The following is a 25917-nucleotide window of genomic DNA, read 5'->3' as shown; positions in this document are numbered from 1 at the left end:
GCAGCACACTACTGTCCACACTGGACATTGTGGGATCCTCCCTGTGACCCTGACAACAAAGCAACAGCAGGAAGTGGTGCAGTGCTGCTGGCCATGGCTGCCATCAGCAACAAAAACACAGAAAGCCTTTTAAATATTGCAAAGACAGAAATTAAATCCTTCTCTTATGCAATGCCTGCCCTTCCTCAGCAGAGATCAAATCAATATGGGACCAAGCAAAGTCAATGGTTTATTTCAAGGGGTTTTGAATTGGGCTTTGTAGGCAAAAAGGCATCAGCCTTGTTTCAAACTCCAGGAAGACACATTGGTATTTCCATTCCACATCTATGTGTAGCATAGAAACGTGACTTTGTTCTATTTTAGTCCTGCTTAAATGTTACATTACTTTAAAATAAGGTCTGTCTGGAAAAAAGCATTCATGTTTGGGTCTGGAATTATCCCTGGAGAAGCTTGGGGATCCCCCTTGTTAGTGAATGAGGACCACCTTGAAGGAAGTTCAGGAGAACCTTGTGGTTGGAATTCCCCATCCTTGCTTCTGGAGTCTGTCAGTAGCTGTGCTGTGCTGCGGGGTGGTGATCCCAGCACACACAAAGAAACATGTGCACACACAAATGTGCACACACAAACACACACACACATTCTAACACAGCCACCAAACCCCACACACAGCATCAGCAGCTTACTGCACAGCCTGGAGAACACGAACAGCAGCAGAAAGGGAACTTCCCCATAATTTCTAGGGATGTGCTGCAGCTGTAGGCCAACTTACATAACTGATTTAGCTGAACAGAATTGCTTTCTGCCTTTAATCTGCTCAACAGTTTATCTTTGCAGTCGTGATCGGTTGAGCTCTCTTTAAACCGTTCTGGATTAGCGTTCTGCTGAAACACGTTAAAGCTTAGCTTTGTTTATTTTTGTCAAGAATGGGGGAGGGATATCAGGTTAAATGTTCAGGCAGCAGTTTATGAATGGCTGTTTCTCTTGCACAGCAATCGATATGCTCAGGTACTGCATGCAAGGCACAGCTAAATGCTTTGAGTGGCAGCACCAGTTGCTGGAATAGGAATATTTGTGAATTTACTATTAAAAATAAAATGAGAAAAAAAGAAGGAACTTTAATAAATTTGCATCATTATTTTAATCTATAAATACAAAATGTAATCCAGCATTCAAACAGTTCATCACACCCACCAGCTTTGTATGGAAGACCAAAGAGTAAATGATCTGAAAACTTAATTAATAAGGTTGGTTGAGGATTTTAGTAAGTTTGCATTATTGATGTAATTTGGAGACAGAAATCCTGCCAAAAGCAATCTTTCTGTCATTCAGCTGCAGGAAAACAATACACCACAATGGAAATTAACCACCAAACAACTGGAACCTCATCCACACCACTTACAAAGAGGTGCTCAGATAATATTAGCCAGCTGTTCAGTTAATTTTCACAGTGGATTCATCAACTATGCAAGTGGTTGTTCTATTAGAATATGACTGTATGGATCCAGGTTCAAATTTCTACTACAAACTGATGAGCACAATATACCAATTTAAATTAAATCCAACAATTACCACACTTCTTTGACCTCTGTGTAGTCAAAATGATTTGCAGATGCCAGCCTGAAATGGAGTAAGAGGTTGTGCTCCTGAGTGCTGCCAATAATCCTCTGGAACACTATTCCACGGAAACACTGATTCTGTGAACAGTTGTGCTGGCAACCCTATAATCTTGGAACTTTCTTATCTAAAATGTAGGAAGTAGGCACTTGCACATTCTTGAGAATAACACAGACACTGGAGAAGTTAAAAGAAAAGTGTCCAGTGGTGCTAGGAAAAAATAAAAACATAAACCTGGGAAAGTAATTCAGAAAAAAAGGAGGAAAAAATCTAACTTATTTGTAATTTGTCTGTTGTTTGTTTTGCTTTCTTATGAGAGATCTTAATTCTGCACATTCCAGTGAATGGCCATTTGCTATTAATTTATCTTCTTTCTGACAGCAAGTGGAGCACCATTCCAGAGTTTCAGCATTCCCTTGATGCTGCTCTGCTTAATGCTTGTGTGCTATTTAAACAAAGCATATTCCAACCAAATCTGACTATATATGGAATTCCCTGACAAGTAAAACTTTGGATGCCATACAAAAAAAGAGCCACGAAAACAGAATACACACAAACTCCACTCCAGACTGCACAAACTGGGCGTGTACTACACCAGGCTCTTGGTGGCAAAGGTCAGGTACCCAGTGTGCCCCACCACCTCCCTCAGTGGCACGCCACTCTTGAACTGCACAGTCCCTTGCTGCAGATTAGCACACGGGCTGCCTTGATGTGATGGGCTGCTGCTGTCAAAGCCAGTGCTAGAATTATCCTCAGCTGCTTTTCCAAGGTCAGGGATTTGCAGGCTAACTGTCCTTACGTTGTACACCCGGAGAAGAATTTCCAAGGTGTTAATCTCTGTGAAACCATATTCTTCCATCGCTAGGCAGGTTCTTTGAACTTGTTCAATGCAGGGGGAGAAAGAGCAGATGCGGCCACCTGCAAAATAAGACGGGCAGTGGAAAAGAGGGCAAAAGCCAAAATGAAGCGCTTTTCATCTTTTTTCAAATTCTCCCAGATGCCCAGAGAATTACTATTATACAGACAAAGTGAAACATTCTTCAGGAAATTCTTCACATGGCAACTTTGTTGGTTTAAAGTGTCAGCACAAAATCAAACACGGACAACTCCACAGGACGCTTCAGACCCTTTAAAAACGACAACAGCAACTTCACTCATCTTCCACATCCAATGCTGCCCTCGACATTTGTCCACAGCAAAACTGTTAAAAGCTGATCCCTTTAGAGCAGCGACTCCTTTGGAATGGCTCTCCACCGTTGTGGACTGAGGCACCACACTGCAGCTGGCACGCACACAAAGCCAGAAGTCATCCTCCACCCGCTGCACAGCGCTGGAGCCCCTGACAAAGCGGCTGTGTTTAGCTGAGGATGCTGGTATGCGTGGACAGAATAAAGGCAGCTCTCCAGGCCATAGATGGAGCGCTGGTAAGGCTTCACCCTTTTAGTCAAGCTGACTAGCATGTCTCCTGAGCATTGAAGTTTACTGGATATCACATCGTGCAGGCTTACAGCAAATGTTGTAAAACTCTAGGACAGGACTTTTAAGTGATAAACTAACACTTGTCTCCTTGTCTATGCCCAGTTCTGATTTTTGATTCTTACTATGGACGATTAATAGGCCTCCTACACCTTTCTAAGTGCTACAATGTCACCTTAACAGCTGAGAATAGAATGATTCAGATTTACTCTGAAAAGCCACAGCCAAATCAGATCAAAGAATTATAAGGACACTGTCTGCCATAAGGCCAGGGCATGTGCTTTCACCCAGGACACAGTGTCCCCCAAGTCAACTGCCCTTCCTGAAAAGCTTTTGTGCAGGAGGAAGGAACGCTGGGCAATGCAGCTTCAGCTATTGTTTCATTTATTACAATTAGATGAAAATGCCTGGTGACCTGATTTGCATTCCTCCCCAGTCCTCTCCTGGGCTCCAGTCAAACCTTCCAATACCAGCCATCTAAGTAAAGAACCCGTGCAAGCCAGAGCAAAGCATCCTGCTAAAAATAGAGGCAATGCTGGGATTACATGAAGCCTGCTTTATCTCAAACTCCCTTTTTTTTTTTTTCCTTTTTAGTTTCTAAAGTCAGATCTCTAAAAAAAGAAAGCATCAGGTCTGAAAGCGTCACTGTAGCACTCCAGTTACTGTGCAGCAATGATGTGCTGGGTACTGCCTGGGGAAGAACACTTTCCACAATCATTAATCCACCATACGCTAAGCAGGATTTAATTTTAGTCCTCAAATAAAGTCTCCACACCAAGGGGTTCTTATCATGAATCTTCAGAACAAAGTACCTTGGACAAGTAATTCCCTGGAGTGACAATTAAAACCCAAATCTAATAATCACCTGCAAAACTAATGCTGGTATGTGTCTTTATGAACCAAGTCTGTTGATGCTGATTTAATTGCATGCCCAGGCCATTAACTGCCATGAAATTAGATTTGTATGTTCATCAGGATGGTCAGCAGTACCAAAATGTTCCTGAATCTGACAGCTAATCTTTTCTGCCCAAAGAACTTCCATACTCTACTATGGCTGCAGATGTAAAACACAAAAGCTCAAGAAAAAAATTCTGTTACATAATAAGAAAGCTACTATCATGCACACATGTTACAAAGAAAGAATTTATATTCTTATTGTGTAGGGAACTGAGCAAATGTCTGACTTAACTAAATGTCAGTTCACAATAACTCTTTGTCTGCAAAGCAAGAATCTGAGAGACCAGAGACTACTACTTCATTGAGGCTTTTTGGTTTTGAGGTTTTATATTGCAATGAAGAAAGCAAAATATATTTACATTTACAGTTAGTCTGTTCTTATTTATTCTGACTCTAAGGGTTTGAAGATACGTTTAGGCTTTTGAATTCACATGCTCTGGATTTACAGTCAAAAACTCAAAGCCTGCACACAGCTGTTGCCATGCAAGCTGCAAAGCCACCTACGGTTCTCGTCAAGCCTTCAATTAAAGGCAGAGCACCCTTCCTCTTGCCTGGGGCTGGTCAGCTGAGCACAGCACGTCAACACCAAACTTGGTGAAGATTTATCTGGCTGCCTCCTCACAACTGCTGGGGGAAGTAGGGTTACAGAAAACAGGCTTTCAAGCCATTTGGTAAGGAAGAAAGCTCTTGCTTGCAGTAGCAAAAATCCAGAAGGCAAGCACAAAAAATATTACTTTACTTCCTGCACTGCTGGAAGTTTCTCAGGTGTGAAAGATGAGAAAACAGTGAACTGCTGGTACTCCAGAGACCATCCAATGGGTTTTAATAGTTCTGTCAATTTTGTTTTCCCCTTTCACGCCTATAGTTCTCGTTATTTTTATATATCCCTCCCAAATAAATATACCTACAAAGGATTTAGAAGCAAACCCATCAAGCATCTGTCCCTACAGATCCTAACAAGTGGGAGAGGAGTCCCTCTGTTTTTTCCTGTACCATCAGGCAGGCCAGATCTGACTTGCAGTTACAGGCTGGAATTAGTGATTAAGCAGATATTAGGAGTGAAGATTGGAAAACTACAGTTAGCAGAAGGCTGGAAGGCAAAAATGAAATTGCAGTTCCAGACTGCAAGAGCCTGTCTAAAATAGAAACATTTGGAAGTTTCAATTCCTATGGTGTGTTTAGACCAGCAAAAAAAAGTAGAAATCCAGCCCTCAGAAGGACATGCTCATCTGTCCCAGGAGCAGAGACATTGTCATCTTTAACAGAGCAGATGCTTCTGAATTCTGCCCTCTGTACCCAGCTGGACTACCAGCTAGGCAACACCCTTTCTGTCACAATCACCAAACAAATATAAATCTAGATTTCAGCATTCACAGTTCTCAGACTCTTTGAGAGCCCTCTTGTCCTTCAGACACCAAGAGGCTTCTAGGGCTTAAAGGACTTGAATATGCACTGCTTTGTCTTGCCAAGGATTCCTTAGTGAATGAAGAAAAGACATGAACTCCCTCCCTCTCCTCCCTGGGGCACACTGCTCTGTCTGTGGATCACAAAGGGATGGACTAGACTAGAGAGCAGTGAAAACATCTGAATGGAAACTTTTTTGTACAAATTGGGTTTGTGTTCTTTCAGAGCTCTCCTTTAAGGAAAGCTACCGTTCCTAAATTTGGTTAATGAGATCTGTGTGTCATCATAAATTGATATAGTAATTATGAGAGATTAATCCTGTTCACATTGGGAAGCTGTGTGAGCTTTTTGATCTCAAGAGCTGTCTAAAAATGTGTTTATTCATGTATAATGCATCTGACAAGTGCTACAGTTGAGGAGAAGAGAATAATGAGACTGCATGAAAGACTTAAGTTTTTTTCTACCTTCAGTTTTACAGGGAGTGAGTTAGTTTGAAGCATTAATGGAGAGGTTAACTGTCCTGAATCCATAGCCTGGAACAAGCCCACACAGTCCTGGCAGACATTGTAACCAGCAACAGGGTCGAAAGGACATGAAAATGGAAGTACAATTCATGCTGGAATGGTTAGAAAAGTGAGCTTAAGAGAAGAGGGAAGTAGAAGATTTTCATCCACACAGTACTGTACATTTCAACAGACTTTATCTAATTGGTAATTGAGGGACCCACCACTGCATCTCTACAAGAAGCCAGCGCCTCAAAAGTTGCCAGAATGTTCCTGTGCAACTCTAACAAACAATTTCGTTTGTGGTTTGTCTGAGCAAGGACTAACATCTCTACTAGCTCTGTTTAGCTATTAAGTGCATTAGGTTTCAAGAGTGGAAAATCTCAGTGCTATCAATTGACAAGGACTCCAGTGTGTGCTTATGATACAGAAAACACGTCCAAGAAACGTGCTGTTGTTTTTGTAGGTTACTGTATGTGTTACAAGTGCTCTGACAGGTTCTTTCATCATCCCAGTATTATTTAGATGATGCACATCTACTACAGCACCATTAAGTTTTAGGGAAAAGGGCCAGTAATTTTAGAATGATTCTGTGACATAAAGAATACAGCACAACATTTTTACCTCTGGCAAAAGAACACAGCTTGGGACTAAAATGCATTGTCATAATTGGAAGATTACGTTACAAAGATCTCAAGGAAGGAAAAAAAAAAAGCTACACAGCCATTATCATTGTGTAGGGGTGAGGCAGGAGAGTCACTGAGCAGCATCGCTGTGGCATTTACTCTGTGACAAAAATATTGTCTCTGCAAAAGGGGACAGAATGTCCTTTAAGTGCGTGTGCTCGTGGGCGATTTGATGTAGCTTCCCTGACAAGTGAAATTAGAGGATTTGGCTGTTGGAAGAAATTAAAGGATGTTTCTTGATTCAGAAAAGAGAATTTTCTCCAAATCACTTGCCAGCTCATTAATAGGAGCTTGATGTGATTTTCTGCAAATGCGACCTTAACCTCTGCACTTGTAGGTGCATCATTCAAAAGGAATTTATTCCTGCTCATTATTATGGGCTGGTAAAAGCATGTAACAAGGAAATTAAAGAATCAATTTGCTCCATACTGGGGAAGAAAACCTAACAACTTTCTTTAGGGATCCTTTCATCCCAAACTACTTCCTTCAAACTGTGTAAAAGTTAGTAGCTTTGGCTGGCATTCCACAGTGAGGATTTTGATGCAGGAATCCTTCTGCTTGACTCTCTACATGTGAAAGAATCCCTTGTACTTCAGGCAGGCCCACCATGTGCACCTGACCTACCAAGCCCTGACAGACCCAAGCTAGGGATGAATTAGTAGCTGAAGTACTTCACATGGTGAGGGACAGAAGTTGTCCCTCAAAGCCACACTTGAGTGGTTTAAAACTGGGACCATGAATAACCTCTGGAGCTCAAGAAAAATAGCCAGTGAGGCTTCCTACATGGACATGGAAGTGCAGAGGCCCAGAGAGGCAGATGTTCAAAGTCAACTCTATCTGCAGAGTTTTGGGGGGAGAATTGACAGCACCATGTTCGGTTGTTTTCAAGGATCACAATTTGATAAACTCATAATTTAGGGGCTTTACTATGCTCCAGAGGGAATGGAAAATTTGAATTTAAGAGTAAAATCTTTAAAGAAAGAAAGGAAATAAAAGAGGTGGTTTTAATAATTTTGTGACTCAGACTGTTAAACACCACAAGAAGCAACTTAAAATACAAGAGTCGAATCCACCCTAATACATGGCTGTAATTTTCCATCCCTCTACCTGAAAATTTAAAATCTGTATGAAAATTATTGTACCAGTGGGTTTCCCCCTCATCTTCCACAGCTTTGGAAGAAATAGACAGTATTTATGAGAGTAGAGTAGGTGGGTGCAGAATTATATTCAAAGCACTACAGTATTCAGCTGAGAAATGACTGTGAGTCAAAAGTTTCAGGGCATTTAAGAACTGTAGAATATTGAGAATATTTTTGTTACCTCACAATTTTCTCATTTCCTAATTTTTAAAAGTTTAGTCTGAAGGGGTTAACATTAACTTTGCAAAAACCACCAAGGGCAGATATTTGGAACAGCAGCTATGACAACAGAAAAGCATTAATCAGCAGATGCTGCAGAAGAAAAACAGTGCAGGTCTGGAAATGAAAGGAAGTTCTGCAGTGCAGCAGTGCCTCAGAGATGCTACAAGCAGCTTTTCTACTGGAAGTGTGACTGGTGACATCAGCACAAAAGGATGCAGCTGAGATGCAAACCTGAACGTTGGCAGAGAGCATCACCAGAGAACAAGAACCTTCCAGTCACAACCATACTGTGCCATTTTATTTGTTCAGCTCTTCAGAGGCTGGCAGTGCTTTAAATGGGAGGCCAAGCTGCTCTAAGTAGTGTATTTACAGCATCCTGCAAGGCATAACGTGAGTGATAATTGTACTCTGTAAACAGGATCATTAACACTCAGCCTACTAGGAGCTGCAACTATTCAGGGCCTTGAGCTGAAGTGGAAGAGAAAACTGATCTGATAAGGTTTTGTTAAGGTTGAGAACTCTCCCATGTCATCTCAGCTGAACTCCATTGTGAGTCTTGAGGTTTTAAGGAAGAGAGTAGCTAATGCTATATATAGAAGTTGCTTAGTTTTCATTTAATTCAAAATACCTTAAGACTTCAGGGACTAAATTACCACTATCTGGCAGTACAGCTGTGATATTTGCATGACACATCACAACAAAACCCACAGTGTGAATGGTTCAAATGTGACCCTGTCCAGATTTGAGAGAGAGGGCGTGGACAGAAAAGAGTGGAACTCATTTCCTTTAGGGATGCTTTATCACTACACGAACCCTGGAACGGGGTTCAGTAACAGCAGAATGTGCACAGGCTGTACTGCACAAGAGGTTTAACTCTTTGAAAACAAAACAAAGGACCACTATTAAATTATCTGCCTGTGGTAGGGAAAGGGAAGCAGTTGCAGATAACCTTCTGCCATATTTTAGATTTAACAGCAGTAAACAAAACCACAACAAAACTACCCACCTGACTCAGGATAAAACAGGAAAGTGTGTACGTTTTCACATTTTACTACTACAATTAATTATATTTTCTATAAATATATATAAACAGTTTTTGTTTATATGCAAAACAGCAAAATTTAAAAAATGCACCCAGTCAGTCAGGTACCAGATTGCCAAAAGAGGAGCCTTAGACCAGTACCAGATCTCAGACATGGGAGGCTGGTTGCAGCAAAACCTGCAGCAAGGATCAGCAACTTCCCCTTTTGAGTGGCTCATAAAGTGAATGGTGCCACTTCACAAACACAAAAATGTGGGATTTTGAAGTATTATTTATATTGCCTAAGCAGATGTAACCTTGTAGCACAGCACAGAAAAGCATAGCCAGATGGTATGGCCGGTTTGGGACTATATTACATTTTCTAGGATTTCAAATGCTGGAGTGAGACAAGGATTCAAAACTTGGAACTGTTCAAGCAGCCCTGCTTAGTATTCTAAGCATGCACCACTTAAATAATTCAAATTGGACTGCGCAATGCAGCGCCTTCTAAGCTGGGAAGTCAGCTGAGTGCTGTGCTCACTAGATTAGATAATTTGAGCATGGGAAGGGCATTGTACAGTGCAGTGATTTTCTTCCCCCCCAGGACACACTGGAAAGCTGTTACAAATTGAGCTGTAACCATTGCAGGTACAGAGTGCTAACAAGGCTCACTCTATTTATTCACTTTTTAAAGAAAGTGTGTTACGTGGGTATCACAAAGCTTTCTAGAAAATTTTCAGTAGTAGCTGAGGTAGCCTAACAGCAGAGCTGGTCCTGACTCAGCAAGGCAGTGCACATTCAGTGACCTTTAACAACAAGCTTCAATCTTGTGATTTCAAGAAGACTTAGCAATTCACTTGAAATCCAGCCTGTGATTACATATTTTAACAAAGAACTGGGCCTTGGCACATAATCAAGGTTTTTTAAACTCATGTCCCAGCATGGACACTGTTCAGTACACCATGCTCTCTTGATGAGAGAAGTAATTTTTGTAGATGGAAGTAATTTGGCAAAAGTTAATTCAAAGCCACACAATTATGAAATTAATTAAAATTTATTCCATGATAAAATAATTATTTATTCACTGAAGTTTATTTTTCTATAGGGAAAAGAGGTATAATAAAGTGATGATATCTGTGCAAAACCTCAACATCAGTTCTCACTTGCTGTCACAATCCCAGAGTAACTGGCATAAGCTGGAACATTCTTTATGTTCCATTCCCACTGCATCCAATGGCAAACTTCTTACTAGCTCCAAGCACAAAGATTTAGGACATAAACTGGCAAGCATATTTAAGTGCAACCACTGTTTTTTTAACATTACCATTGGGGTGCTCTGTTAAATGGGTACAAATCTGCAATGATTGATGTGAACTGAGGCTGAACACCTTTTATTCAAACACCTTTTCACTGAATTGCCAAAGAAATTTGCTTTCAGCATTTATTGTTACTTCTGCTTCCCACACACCTCAGATCTAGCAAAATGCACTTGAGAATGGTTCAAAGGAGTTTTTATAAACTGCCCATGCTAATTGTAGCAGCTCTCACAGGTCTGCAGGAAAAAGTTGTTCTCCTTTCAAATCTTCCACTGTAAATTGAAGACACCTTTTGAAGGTTTTATAGCCTTAGAAATGCCTGGAGACTGACATTTGAGAGCAGTGATCACACAAGGGAAGGGAGCACATCTAGTGTATGGCTCAAAGGCAGAGATACGTGCACAGTGCCTCCTGAATAGAAAGAGAAAAATGCAGTTACCTTCAGCTTTTAGTGCTGACTTGGCATGTCCTATGGCTTCCCATGGAGATGGAATATCTAGGAACACGGCATCTGCAATGTTTGAGACCCCAAAGCCATTTTTGCAGACATCCTGGTTGGTCACAGTGACCAGGTGCTCCACCCCGTGCTCCCGAAACTCCTCCCGCGCCTTCTCAGCCCTTTGCTGGTGGAACTCCACAGTGTACAGGTGCCCGGTGGGAGCCACCGTCCGGATGAGAGCATGGGAGAGGGACCCACTGCCCGTACCTAGGAGAGACAAACAACTCATGAAATTGAGCTTGTCAGAGACAAACAGCAGAACTAAAATCTTCTGCATTCATCTCCCTGCTTGGAACACTTGTTCAAAACTCAAGTGAACACAAACCTCTGGCTCAGCTCCTGAAAGAGAACAGTCCTTCCTTCACAAGGAGGGAGGGACTAGGTGTCCTAGGAAACAGTCTTCTGGGTCCTCAAAGCATTCATTACAAAATCTGGCAAACCCAGATCTCCCTGGAGTAGGAAATGAATGCCAAGGGTCAGCTATAGCTCTAACAACTGCCACTAGAGAACACGAAGAAGTAAATGCAACAGGAAAAATTCAGGGAAATCTGTTGGAGAGGTTGTTTTCAAAGTGTCAGACTCTTCTAGGGTGAAAAGAGATTAAGGCAAATTTTAAGGGATTTTCAAAACATTATACTTTACTAAACAAAGAAAAGATGTTGGCATGGGTATGTGCTTGGAAATCCTATTAATATCCATGCAAACAAATGGCCTTCAGGATACAGTTTGCTTTGCACAGATCTCTTAAGAGACAACCTCAACTACCACTGGAATTACCCAAAACTAAGGCCTCTTGGCTCCTTGCAGTCACACTGATCAAACACCTGTTTTCACTTACACACACCTACACAAGCTTAACTTAGTCTAACAAAATCTGTAACACAATTGTAGGTAACTACAATTACCACGTACAAACAGGGACTGACAAGACAAAGATTTTTTTCCTTGTTTTAGTTTGATAATTTAGGAAACTTACTTTAAATGATCCATTGGCATATTAAATAGATGGATGACTAATAACAAAGAAAACACCCATATACCAATTCCCATTGCAAATTAGTCACTCAATGGCATTTAACGGAGTAATCCCCCAAATTCAAAACCCCACAGCAAGCCCGAATTCTCTGTGTTTATTGATTCATAATTCTGTGCTTAGAACACATTTCTCCCATAGAAATAAAATCTATTTCTAGCTATTTTCAACAACTGTTCAGCTCGAGGCAAGTTCTTTCAGCTAGCATAAATCTTAAAAAACATATAAAGGACAGAATCTGAAGTACAGCAGCTCAGAAACAAGTAGAAAGGAAATTAATTAGGGGGCACAGGGGCTGGTACAGCCGCTTAATTGGTGCAGTACTTTCCATAATCATGCAGGAAGTCTGGGTTCACTGGCAGATCCCAGGTTCTTGCCCTCTAGTCACATAAGGGGAGGAACACTGCTGTGGCACTGCATTTAATCCGACAGCTCTGAAAGGGGAGACATTCAGACTGTAAACAGAGCTCAGGGCCCGTGTTTGCCACCGGATCAAGCGGCTGCACCGCGGGATGGGCAGCGCTCCTCTGCTCCCCTCTGAGAGGGCTCTGACCCCAGCGGGCAGACTGGCACCCCGCTGCAGCTTCAGCAGGGCAGGTTAGAGAGGGAGGGAGGGAGGACCTCCAGATTTTAGCATTGGCTTCAGAGAGGTCCAAGAGAAGAGAGAAACATTTACACACATGTATTTAATACAGTGAAAATAAGGCGGTATTAAAATAAAACAAAGAAAAAGCAAAACACACCTAGATGTGCATACATCAAAAACCAGCCTGCCACAGCTTGAAGGATCTAAATGTCAAAGTGAACTTTTCCCTGGTCAAAGGAGTAACGGCAGCACAGCAGCCATGTGGTTGTGAAAACTCAATGATATATGTGCATAACAAAGAAATAATATTCCATTGATATGTTTTTAATGACAAAGGCAGGAACTATTGCTCACAGGATGCTAAAGACTGAAATTCTGCCATTACATTTCATGCCAAAAGGGAGGATTACACAATTAAGAACTATTGTAAAATGAGGAAATTTAATTATTGTACCTCTCAAATGTGTAGTGCTGAACACTTTCTGCATCTCTCTCTACTAATCTGAAGGAGTGAACAAGCCTGGGCTGTAAGCAGAAGAGCGAAGCAGCTTGTGCATGTATCCAGTTTCCTTGTTCATATTCTTTTACATTTTTAATCACTTTCCTTTTAAATCTGCTCTTAAAAACACCACAGAAGATACCATTTGTCTCCTCCACAGGAAAATCCATTAAGATGTTTTGGCTTCTTTCTAAAACTCTTCTTTTATTCACAAACACTCCAAGCCAAACCCTGAACTGAAACAAAGATGTTGGAAGTCACCATTTGCAGGCGGATTACAGACAGAGCTTTTGTTAAACAAGGTTGCCAGGAATTATTCATTGTTGACTGGCTACCACAAACATGAGAACAATACATATGTATCAGATTTTAACATATCAAATTCTATCACTTTAATATTATTAATGGAAGTATTTCTGAAGATGCTGCCTGCCTTCTCTGTAACAACACTCTCAAAACTGCAGGAAACAAAATGATTATGAATCACCCACTATTGTAAAAATCTCTCCCACAAAATATATTCTGAACCCAGACATGTGACATGATGATGAACCTTAACTCTCATGTGCCCAATAGATCAGCACATTTGATGTGATCCATTAATATGAGTCTGGCATGAGTCCATACCTGCCACAAGCCCTAAAGCCCAATTAGCACTGTCTGCACAAGGCAGGGGTTCAACCCAACGTTTTTGTGATGTTGTAGAAGGGGAAATTAATGCTTATATTCACCTTCTTCCCTGCAAATCTGCAACATTCAACATTTTTGTCCTCCTGCAACCATCTCAATTTCTCTTTGTCTTTATTTCAAAATTACTACTGATAAAAAGCAAAATGTGACTCAAAGAGTCTTAGGCACCAGTTTGGAGTAAGTTCTAGCTGGGTACAAGTTTCCTTGGGAAATGAAATGTATCCCAGCATGATACAGAATCAGTCAGGACAAAACCCAAGGAGTACTACTGCAGACATAGTAGGATGCTACCAAACCAGAAATAGCATACCTGAATTACCTGTATACAAATTATCTGAACCAAAAAACTGGATACTCAAAAATTAACATTTTGTATCAGAAGAGGCAAGATCAGAACTGGAAGAACTTCAGTGGATTTTCTTTCTCATAGAGGTGCAGTGAAATGTCTGTGTTCCTGATATGACCTAGAAAGCAGAAGGTAAGACAACTAGAACAACTAATTTATAATTTTTACACCAGAACGCTCCCTTTCTGACAGCCTGCACAATAAATGGCCTCAAAAACTGTTTGCTCTCTACCACAGGACAATGCCCACCTGACTACTATGTTTTAACCATGAATGGACTCTACAGAACAGGGGCAAAACAACAACAATTCAAACTGTACCGAAGACAACCTTAACAGCACAGCTGCTGCTTTAGAGCTCACTTAGGTGAGCACTTATGCCATTGCTAATTTTCACTTGGAAAATGTGATGCTCTTTTACACTGACTGTTCTGTGATCTCAAACATCTTAGTCAAAAAGCAGACATCTGCATTGCAGGCATTTAATGAGACACCGCAGGGGCCCCAATATGCCACACAGAGCTCAACATCTGAGGAGGCAGCACTGTGCAGGGGATCAGCACAGAGTGAACAAGGAATGGGCTCCACTTCAGTCCAAAGGCAGGAACTAAGCTCCTGTGTTACACCCACGATTTGGGTGGCTAATGGCCCTGCACACTGACACAGTATCCTTTCCTTCTTCTTGGGCTCAAACACACGGCATTCTCCTTCTCTGATACATATAAGCTCTTGGGGAGTGTTTTTGCCCCTCTCCCAAAACAAGCAGAACATTGCATTTTTAGGATTTCAGTCCTAGCAAGTGGACACCTGTACAAAACACTCTAGCTCAGCACCTACTGATAGCTCCTTCTGATTTGCAGACAAACAAGTATTGATCAGATGAACTTCTCAACTGCCCTGACCTCCAACAGATCTGTTCTTCTCACTCTGCTTATTCAAGCGACAGGTTTTCCACAGAGAAGCCTCCACACACCTCAGCCATCTTGAAACAATGACCACGTTAAAATCATTTCTCACCTTCTCAAAAGTTGCAGTGGACAATATCTGAGCTGTTCAAAAATAAAGCATGTTATTTCAGCACAGAACACTGCCAAGACTGAGTGTCACCATGGCATCGAGCACAGCACCTAACTGATATAGGATACAAAGTACATTTTACACTGTTTTCTGTTAGTCTGGTTTCCTTATTGCAACGGATATTTGTCTAATCTCCTGGAATCCTACCTGTGCCATAAATACAAGTGACCTGATTCTGTGTTCCACTACATTTTCTCTTTGCAGGCTATTGCTTGGCTTGTCTTCCCTGGAAGTTTCTCATCATGGTGCTTCTTTTTAAAAAAGGAGCTACATATTGTCATTTAGGATTTATAGATGTGTACAGCTGTGTGTAAGCAAAAGCATTTTGGAATAAAGCTGAATAAGCTCTTAAGTGCATAAAAAGGTTCATATTGCTTGGAAACAGGAAAAAAGTATGCAAAGTGCTATTTAATACTGGGTCTCTGAAATATCAAGTAACATTTTAGGAGAACTTAAGCTTCTGATGCAAAATTTGGCTACCTAAGATATTCTGAAATGCGTAAATACAACAAAACAATGACAGTGTTGCTCTATTTGTCTCCTAGCTACACCACTTAGTCCTAGCAAATAGTAAAATAGGTCATGAATCAGCCATGAGAACGGAAAGAGCCTCAAAACCAAGGGAAAATTAATCTTGAGACAGAGCAAACTCCACAGCTAAAATCTGTCAAGAAGCACTGAACAGACAGACTGCTCACTCTAAATGACAAGTCTGTGTAATGACTTATAATGAATACATTGAAAGATATTAAGCATTTGATGGAAATTAACCCAAATATCTTCCTGGGAAGATAGTCAAGGGTCCAAATCATGGTAACAGACGTAAGACACAGGAGGAGCAGGGACAGAGAGAAGGAAGAGAGGGAGGGAGAAAATTTCACGGAGTTGAACTGATGGATGAAAGAGAAAACACCTAATCAAAAAAGTTCACTTTGCAGTCAAGAAGTTCCCATGACAGAAAATTAGCTTATCTGCCTATCTGTAATGGACACCATGCTGAAGCAGGCATTTTAATTTTAGGCAACAGGCTGGAGGTCAGAGAGGGCCACTGCTCACTGACCAGACTGAGGAGCTGAGGGAAGGATAGCAGGGAGGTTTTCAAGGCTGGCACTGCCTACAAAAGAATATGAAGAACCAATTTTTCCTTAGATAGTCAAGTGAAGAAATTGATTTTCCTTATATATTCAAAAGTCTCAATTTTTTAGGAAGCAATCTTCTACAGAATGGTCATAATATGGTTAACAACAGGGTTAGGTTCAGAGCTGCACGAGAAGTGTACGTGGTGGTCAGGTGAAATTACAAGATCAAAGAGAGTCCAGAAAGTCTGGAAACAAACACTTCAGGGTATGAACAGCATTCCTCATCAGCTACACGACAGCCACAAGTCTGAATACATTACAGTGATGCCTCATGTGGTCAGAGATTTGGTTCATGGAATCATCATAAACTCACAGAATGGTTTGGGCTTAAAGATGTTTAAAGATTCTTTAGTTCCAACCCACCTATCTGGGGCAGGGACACCTTTCCACTAGACCAGGTTGCTCAAAACCCATCCAGTCTGGGCTTCAGCACCTCCAGGGATGGGGCATCCACAGCTTTTCTGGGCAATCTGTGCCAGGGCTTCAGCACCTTCACAGTAATGGGTTTCCTCCTAATACATCTTTCAGTTTAAACCTATTACCCCTCGTCCTATCACCCAATGCCCTTGTAAAATTCCCTTTCCCCAGCTCTCTTTCAGCTCCTTTAGGTACTGGAAGGTGCTATAAGATCTCCCTGAAGCATTCTCTTCTCCAGGCTGAACAAGTGCAGCTCTCTCAACCACTCTCCATAGGGAAAGTGTCCAGCTCCCTGTTCATATTCATGGCTTCCTCTGGACTTGCTCCAATAGATCCACATATTTTCTACTGCCCTTCTCTTGGGGGCCCCAGCACCTGTTCAGTGCCTTGGTGTGGCAAGAGGATGTTGTGGTTTATGACATTTGTACTGATCAGGCCTTCCTAATACTCCAAGAGGTGCTACACAAGGATCAGGTTTTCTAATTCTTCTCTCACTCTAACCTGAACAGCTGCTAAGAGGGAGATAAGGGAGACATTATAAAACACAGACATAATTAGTTTGGGCACATTCCAGAATCAAATTAACTTTGATCTGTACTTTACACTAAAAACAGAGCTGCAAACAATTTATATGTACTCGTGACACAAAAATAATGAAGACATGAGCAGTATTTGTCAAAAAGTCTATAAGCACTTCAGAAGAGTCAGAAGCATACAGCTAACTTGCTGGGACTCCACAATAAACTCTTAATCATTTATTAAGTATCCATTAATCATTAAGTCCTCATTAATTTTTTATGAGTGTACTCTTTAACAAAATCTATACCCAGGCTGTGAGTTTGAAAATTTCATAATTGTTTTTGAGAGGCTCTAGGGTAAGGCTGGGTGGCAGCTCCTATTACTCCTCTGAGAAACCATGAGAACCCAGAACACTGCTCTCAGCCTACAGAAATCCGGTCCCTCAGCTCAGAAACCCATTGCTGTGTAGCAATGAATAGGGTTTAGCAATTTTTAATTTGGGATTTAGCTGAAGGGAAACAAAAAATCCAATTAACGTGTTTGCTCACGTGAGTCTGATTTTGTGAATGCTGAAGGATCACTGGGATGGTGTTTAAAGTACTTTTGACTAAATTACGTTTTGTCTAAATACTACACTCCATTGAAGCCAAAATATTTCGGAGATTTATCAGATTAAATGAGATTTCACATGCTGTACTATTAAGACAGGCACTCTTTTACATCTCACCACGGAGAGAGAACAGTAAAAAAGCCTTGATGTGTGGGGACTGGAAAGAAGAGGACTTTGCTTGGAAAAAATATTTGAAAGGTTTCATATTGGTTCCAGTATAGTATTAAAAATAAACGTGAACCCCTCAAAATCAGTTGTCAATTTTCTACAGAGAGCCTAGCCTGGGAAGTTGATGATTTGGAGAGTGGGGTGAGACAGAAGAGAAAGATTGAGCCTTTTCCTTTATCTAGGCATTGCTGCACATGCAATAAATACAAATGGGATTATTAGAGTTACCTGACAAGAATGAAACTTTCATACTATTGGGCCACTCACAGCAGATATTTAAGCAGCTATTTTGAGTATCACAATTTTGGAAAGATAGGGCTGTTAAAAACTGTATCCAAGTGCAGAATTTCTTAGAGCAGGGACCAATATTTTAAAAAGATCTTAGCTCTAGTAACAGTGCTAAGAGTTTTAAAACTCAACATACCTTTATAAATTAGAAATTAGCAGAAGACAGAAAAAGGATCATATTCCTACACCTCTGTCATGAAACATCAGGTAGATGCAGAGTCTCCTTATAGCCTCCTCAACAGAGTATGCCTGGGTCATTTTAATTATGCATGTGCTGCTGACAAGCTTGCTCTTTATGTGTTTATTAAAGATGATTAAACGTAGTAAAAACTATATTAATACGTTTGTATCTTTTAGGACAAATCATGATTAATCAATTTAAACTATATCATTAAATTATCAATTTAAATTATATCATTAAAGTGACATAAAATTAATCCTTCTGGTTATTCTACTCCATTTTTATAATCACATGCAGAAGATCATTTATATTCACAGCATTTCAACATGACACAGAAGGTATTTCCTCTTACTTTTGCAACCATTTATTCTCACAGTTGGGGAGACCAATTAAAAATTCTGCTAGCTTTCAATGGCTAAATACAGGACACACCTCTACAGTTGAGTTAGTAAGACAAGAGGAAAAGAGCCCAGCATGTTTTACAGAGCCTGCTTTGCCAGTTCATACAGCAACTGTATATCTAAGTTCAAATAATAAAAAAGACAGACTTCTGTGCTAATTAATGCTTAAAACACACCTAAACTTGGCACCAGCAGGAAGCAGACTCAAGTTTTACTCTACCAGATTTCCTCTCTTGTTTCTACTCATTACCATTGGGCTGGTTCTGTCTAGCCCACACAAAGCTAATCTAGAGCTAATGATTTTGGATCACCAAACACTATAGAATTTAGGATGGCACCAAAGCAGGCTACATCACCAAAAAGCAGGCACTACATCAGGCTACATCACCACACTGCAGGCTCCAGGTGTCAATACCTGTCAAGTTTTTAATTCAAAGTAAATCTGTAGTAAGGTCTCTTGCTTCAAGGTTAGCCAGATGGATTTATTATTCTTTCTTCTTTCCTTTCTTTGTGCATAGTGAACCTTGCAAGCAATACAAGCATAACTATAGCTGTAAAACTTTGCCTGGAAAGCTGAAGTTGCAATACATTGTCAGTACAAGCATTAAAATGAACCTGGGGACAGTTTGCCCTTAGCAAAAAGGATTGATTTGTGGCTATGACTTTCGACTCACAACATTTTAGGAAATCATCAAGTGTTTCCATTTCTTAGCTGTTTAGATAAGCAAGAGATTAAACATTTTCATCCTCCCTAGGCACCTTTGACATTATTGAAAATATTTTATATACAACTCTGTACATTTGACTAGTCTTGAGTGAGACAGGACATGGAACAATTCCAATCTCTTCTTCCCCTTGCCCCCAAATGATTTGTTTATTTTTCCCATCCTGTCTAAACATAGCAGGGAGGGGAAGAGCTGATGAATACAGAAACTTCCCATGACAAAACTAAAAACGTCTGATCGTCCTGCAAACCATTTTACAAACTCACAAGACCCAGCTATTTTCACAGTACCAGAGGCTTCTGCACAGGGCTTTGCCTGCTTCAAGTGCTGCTGTACAGCAACCAGCTAAACACACTGCCTGGTTCTCAACTGGGTGCAGAGGTAAGTGCTGTCTCAGTTGTGTTGGAAAGTGGTCATTATGCCTGGAAAGCTGCCCAAAATTATGCATGTGTGGGAACAGGAAATGGTAAATGTAAGAAAGCACAGTGCATCACAGTCCTATCACGCTGATCCTTTGCCATGTCTACGCTTGAGAGGGAGGTGCATGAAACTGCTTCAAAAATGCTCAAACAGCCAGAAAAAACAAGGACAAACTACTTCAGCTGCTATTTCTCCAAACTACAGAGATTCATTCAAATCAAGCAAGCCTCATATTGCCTGTAGTAATAAAGTTATGATGACATTAATATAAACTCCATGTAACGAAGAAAACATTTATGTCAATTTTCACTCCTTACTGCCAAATTAAGCAAAAGCATGAAAGCTGTTAATAAATTAAACCAAGTTTAGAAATAAAACACAGCTCTGTGATGAACACATCATCCATTGTATTTAATCAGTGATTTTGCATGAGGTTGTGGTGTTACAAGTATATTACACTTGGGAAAAGAAGAATTAAATTTATGTACTTACACAGTGCCATATATAAATACGGCCAATTTATTTCTCTTATTAGTTTCACACCCTATCACCAGAGTCTCTTTCACCAGGTTATCTCAACCACATCCTCTGAGGTTGCTAATTCAAAGCCTGAATCTTGATTTAAATCATGTATTTACAAATACTTTTAAAGTATTAACAACAGTTTTAGAAAAGGGATATTAAAATGTTTACATATTTTTTCTAAGAAGATGAATTAACCAAACACATGCTCAGAGGTATACCCATATAAATGAGGCTGCACACCTTAGTAGCATCAATTTTTCAAGAAACAGCAGCTGATAACATGTGCACATGATACAGAATTCTTCAACACGTGGGCAGGGAAAATTGTATCACAGTGGAAAGAAAGCATAACTTTTTGCAAAACACAAAGAAAACCCTGTTTTTTAATGAAAGTGTTGGTGTTAGTTCCTAATAAAGGATTTCAACATAGTAATTATTACCTGATTCACATACTATGGAGCCTGGCTTCAGTTCCAACATCATGGTGATTATGGAGATGTCAGTGGAATACAGAATCTGCGTCCTGTGCGGGAGATTCATGGTCCACAGCTCCGGAGTTGGGTGAAGAATGAACACCCATCCTCCTTTACTGCAGGTCACTTTGGAGCCATACTTCTTGCCTATGAGGTCTGTGGAATGCCTGATGACCCCGTACTTAGTCTGTGTCACAGAGCCATGCTGCACTTTCACAGGAAACATGGACTCGTGGCCCAGGAACACAATAGCCGTGTCACCATCCTGTATCGTATCTCCGTATGCAACAAAACTCATGGTGACAATCTTGTAGTTGGCTGATGATTGTCACCTAGAGAAGAATAAATATGTCAGGAGAGTTTCACAGGACCACGGCGGAGCTGAACCTACAGACATAAAACCAAGTAATTTTATTTTCTCCAATACAGAACAAAACCACACTGTGCAAATAAGATGCTAGCAGGAGAGCTACAGCAAGTTCAGGGAGCTGCTCTCCACTGCACTCTTGATCCAATTACAATCAATGGAAGGATCCCACAGATTTGAAAATAACACCTATTTTTCTTGGTTTATGGTACATCTTAAAGAAAATCAGGAAATACATTGTGATTTACTCAGCCTGCTCCAAAATGCTACTGTAGGTTAGTACCAATTTCAGCACCCTATTCAATTACAGTTCCTGAGCACTCAGAGCATGTTATTAAGTTTAACTTCTATTCCCATCTTCTTGCTTATTTTTTGATTATTTACAACATAAAGACATTCTGCTACTTGCCTGGACCTCAATCACCAGCTATTAGGACCACTAAAAAAAGTATACTTGAAAGTTTTCCAAATGAACGTTTAGAGATAGGATAAGGACATTAATTTATGCATAAACTGGACTAACTACATGGAAAAAGAAAATAATATTGTGGCCTTTAATTTGCCATTGGGGGTGCAAAGTAATTGTCTGGGAAGTGATCTCTGCTCCAGCTAAATGTAAACAACCACTTGCAAGCTAATGCCAACAGTTGAATCACTTCAGCCCCATGGTCTCAGAGCTGTTTTAGAGAATTACAATTAAATTTTGATGGCTTTGAGAAGACAATCTAGAAATCAGAAGGCAGCCTACAATGAAACCTGACATTGCCTTTCAGATAAAGCAGCTAACTGTCTAAGCTGCAGGTTGATCAGTTCATGCAAGAATTGCTTAATGAAGTAACAAGGATCCCAAAATTAGAAATTAAAGCCTATGACAGAAGGCTTTGAAAGTCAGATTTCTGGTACACCATCCCTGGCAGAATCAAAAGCAGTGTTACTTTTAGTTTCAGAATAATTACTGAATTCCAGCACTTCTGTGTTGAATGTTTAAAAGTTTGGTCCTGCTTCATCATTTCAATTAAAAACCTTCAGTTCTCAAAGTCTGGTGTCTGTAGTCTGGTTCATGCCTGAACCTCCATGTAGCTCAATTTGCTGTTAAGCAGCTAGATTTATAATTTTTCCACTGCAGTCACTGAGCTTGATAAACAGATGTGCTTGTGGCTGAAACTTCCAAAGCTTATGACATGGTTATTGCATAAGGTGTTCAGATGCCAAAGCAGAAGAGGCTTGTCTGGACATCTGATGAAATAGTAAGAAGGGCATCCCATGAATTCAGAAATGTAGATAAAGGACTTTGTGAGATAGAACAAATGCTGTCTTTTATAGCTTGCACCCTATGATTATGTTCATTTCTTAATCTTTCATAAATGACATTTAAGAGTTCTCATTCCAGATACTTTTAATGCAGTGCAGTTTTCAGCTCTCACAAGTATCATCTGAAAGGACCTCGAATGGAATCCATTTCTTTCACATTATTTACTGTGTTACACCCATGTGCAAAAGAATGCTGTAGCAAGCCTGCAGGAACACTGAACGAATTCCTCTCCCTTTGATGACACCAACTGGCTCCCAGCTTCCTTGCTTCCCTTAGAGCCACTACACTTACCACAGCTAACAGCCACAGCAGTGAATCACAGAATCTTTAAGGCTGGAAGGGCCCTTTAAGATCATCAAGTGCATCCCTATCAGTGCATGCTGACACCCCAAGTGACACATCCCTTAGGCTCAGACCTCACCTGCTACATTATAATCATACATTTGGGGTGTAACTGGTGAGGAACTTTGGAATTTGTGAGGAATTTTGGAAGTTTCTTTGCCTCGCCCCCTTGTCAAGGAGCACAGTGAGTGACTTGACTTCCAGTATTGTCCACTGCCGGGCAGTGCAGAGGCTCCCGCACTGTTTGGTTTTCCCCGGGCAGCACGCAGGGGATTGCTGCGGCACCGCTGTCGCCACACGCTGTGGGGGGAATGGCGCTGGGGGGATGGCAGTGGCGGGAAACTGAGGCGGTGCCCCCTGACACGGGGTCAGGACTGCTCTCTGCGTTTGCCATGGCTGCAGCGACCTAAACCCAACGCCCCAGGGGATCCCTCGCGGCCTCACAAATAAAAGCACTAACATAATTCTGTGCTCCCATCAACCACAACCCAGGCACACATCTCTCTTCCCTGACCAGCTCCCAGAGGGACCTGGCAGGCTGCCCCTGCCCCCTCCTGAAGCCTGGCTGCTTGGCACGGGGGCTGGGGAACCTCCGGCAGACGGGGCAGGCACAGCCCCCTCCCCGCCCAGGCGCACTCAGGCTGGGGAGTCGCTCCGTGCCCCCGCTCAGAGGTGACCCCGGTGCCAGGCTCCCCTCAGCCCCGTTCCGTATCCCGAGGGCGGTAATGCGGCTCCTGCACCCAGCAGCGCATCGGCCCGTGCCAGCGGACCCGGGAACCTCAGCTGCGGGCAGGTGAGAAGCACGGACTGGGCAGGGAAGGGGTGGGAGGCGGCATTCGCCTGCGGGAGAGCAGCGTTAACCCGTAACGGCCCCGGGCGGCCGCTCCGCGGGGCAGGAACGCCCTGGCCCCAGCGCCCCGCGTCCCCGCGGGGACGGTTCTCCCCTGCCCCGAGCCCTTTGGTTCCCCAAGCCCGGCCCGGCCCGGCCCGGCTCTCCTCACACGCGGAGCCGCCCAGCGCCTTCTTCCGCCTCGGTCGCAGGCTGCTGACGCTCCCGCCGCCTCCGCCCCCGCCAGCCCTGCCAGGAGCCGGGGAGTCGCCGCCGCTTCTGCCGGGCGCGATCACACCTAGTTCCCGCAGCCCTGCTGAGGCGCCCGTTCCCCTGAGCCGTCATGCCCACAGTCCCATCGAAGCATCCATCCCCCTGAGCACACTTCAGCCCCTTCGAGGCGCCTGTTTCCCGCAGTCCCCTGCTGACCGCCCCCGCCCCGGCCTCTCAGCGCTCCTTGCTGGGTCCTGAGGAGTGGGGACGGTCAGTGACCACCCACAGCAGCCCCCCGGCACCCCGGCGGAGTGCTCCTGCCTCGGGCAGCTGCCCTGTCACTGGAACTTGACGGGTCGCAGTGGGTCACTGCGAACAGCTGCAATGGGGTCTGATAGCCCCAGTGGGAACTTGGCGTTCATCACCTGTTGAACGTGTAGGGTGTTCCGAGGGCCACCGCCAGCAGGGCTGAAGCCCCTTCCCCAGGGAATGACTTTGCCATTGGCAGACCTGGGCTTTGCCTCCATGGCCCCCAGGCAGACAGCTTCCAGAAAGTTCTGCATGCCCTTCCCCCAGGGCAGCCTCAGGGAAAGGCAGCTCGAGGCCAACCAAGCTCTTCACAGGGGTTTCATAAGGCTGCAGGAGAAACCACACTGTGGGCTCAGAAGCAGCAGAATTGTTATCTAACCCTCTAACAGCATGCTACTAACTCCTACTTCTGTCTCGTGTTTAGGATCGAAGTGATGCGGAGAGCCCTGCCTGCCCTGGTGGTACGGGGGCTGTAGTCAGGAGGCAAGGAGGAGCAAAGGAGGAGAATATTGCCTCATCTTCTGCTCACAACAAGCCCAGGCCACCTGGCATGGGAGCGGGATGGGCATAGCAGGGAGCATGTGAATCACCCTGGATGTGCAGGTAGTGTTCCCAGCTAAATCAGATAACGCTCTGTACTGTGCTGCATTCACCAGTAACCTGTAATACACAATAATGGAGAAAAAGTCATCCTTTCACAATCACAAACCCAGTAACGGAGAGCTGTTTAGATGATGATCTGTGATTCTTTAAATTAATGTGGTTACACCAAGAATAAGGGATTTTTTTTCCCATTACCTTCAGTGAGAACATATTTTTTGTTATGGTGTTGACCTGCCCATAGCATAATTGCAGTAGTCTTTGTTAGTTATGAAACTCTTCTCCATCTAATCTAAACATAATGTATGCAGTTTCAGAGGTTTCTTAAACTGCAAACTCCTACTCAGCTGTTTTTCTGACTAGCAATCATGGCTCTACTGTGTCTTTATATTTGCACCCACTTTGTTTAATTTTCTGTCATTTTTAGTGTCACTGGTTATATTTGTCATTGTTTATGTTCTCATGTCCTTTCTTTCCCATGATGGGCTGCTGTTCAGATCACTGTGGGCCTGACTGTGTGCAGGATTGAGACACTCAGCAACTCCTCATTTCCATAGGCACTCAGCTCACTGGAAACAATCAGTAATTTTCAATAGCCTGCCTAAGCAGTGAGAAAAAATACACCAAGGATAATAACTAAGCAAATACATTTTAAGTGATAAATGGGAAGAGAAGTTTCATTTGACAAGTTAAGCAGATGGAGCTATGGCCAATTTCTTTAATCTACTGGTACATGAGTGTTACGTTTAATTTTCAAGTGGTGTTTAGTTGTAGATTAGGAATTGGAAACAATTCAGTTGCTCACAGCAAACCACTTTCTCCTGTTGTTTCCTAATTTGGAATATTGTTCTGTGTTTCCAAGATGATGTTTATCCCCTAATTCTTCAGGTTCATATTATGTTCACGCAAGTAATTTCAGAAGACACATTCACTAGCTAACACCCATCTCCTCTTGCACTTGCACACCACACAACATTTATAATTAAGCCTCTTAGGAAGTTAGCTGCATGGC

General features: G+C 42.2%; 1 protein-coding gene across 1 annotated transcript; it reads right to left on the bottom strand.

Annotated features, from left to right (window-relative positions):
- Positions 1 to 1119: 1119 nt before the first annotated feature.
- TRMT61A (tRNA methyltransferase 61A) lies at positions 1120 to 24004 on the bottom strand. The gene is made up of 4 exons (XM_041402529.1): positions 23919 to 24004; positions 20901 to 21267; positions 10778 to 11044; positions 1120 to 2532 (listed from the first exon to the last, which is right to left on the bottom strand). The coding sequence occupies exons 2-4, from the start codon at positions 21229 to 21231 to the stop codon at positions 2204 to 2206; spliced, it is 927 nt and encodes a 308-aa protein (XP_041258463.1). The 5' UTR covers positions 21232 to 21267; positions 23919 to 24004; the 3' UTR covers positions 1120 to 2203.
- Between the last annotated feature and the right edge of the window lie 1913 nt (positions 24005 to 25917).

This window comes from Onychostruthus taczanowskii, unplaced genomic scaffold (genome assembly GCF_017590055.1).
Source record: "Onychostruthus taczanowskii isolate IOZ18803 unplaced genomic scaffold, ASM1759005v1 scaffold1, whole genome shotgun sequence".
In the NCBI taxonomy this organism is placed as follows: domain Eukaryota; kingdom Metazoa; phylum Chordata; class Aves; order Passeriformes; family Passeridae; genus Onychostruthus; species Onychostruthus taczanowskii.
Note: the sequence above shows the minus strand (reverse complement) of the source record. Positions and strands in the feature narration are given on the sequence as shown.

What these genes read in the sequence shown, in the direction of transcription:
- TRMT61A (XM_041402529.1), bottom strand. Translation starts at nt 21,231, where the DNA reads ATGAGTTTTGTTGCATACGGAGATACGATACAGGATGGTGACACGGCT. An exon ending in CTCCATAGTATGTGAATCAG is followed by an intron (nt 11,045 to 20,900) that starts GTAATAATTACT and finishes TGTCTCTCCTAG; the next exon opens with GTACGGGCAGTGGGTCCCTC. An exon ending in GTCAGCACTAAAAGCTGAAG is followed by an intron (nt 2,533 to 10,777) that starts GTAACTGCATTT and finishes CTTATTTTGCAG; the next exon opens with GTGGCCGCATCTGCTCTTTC.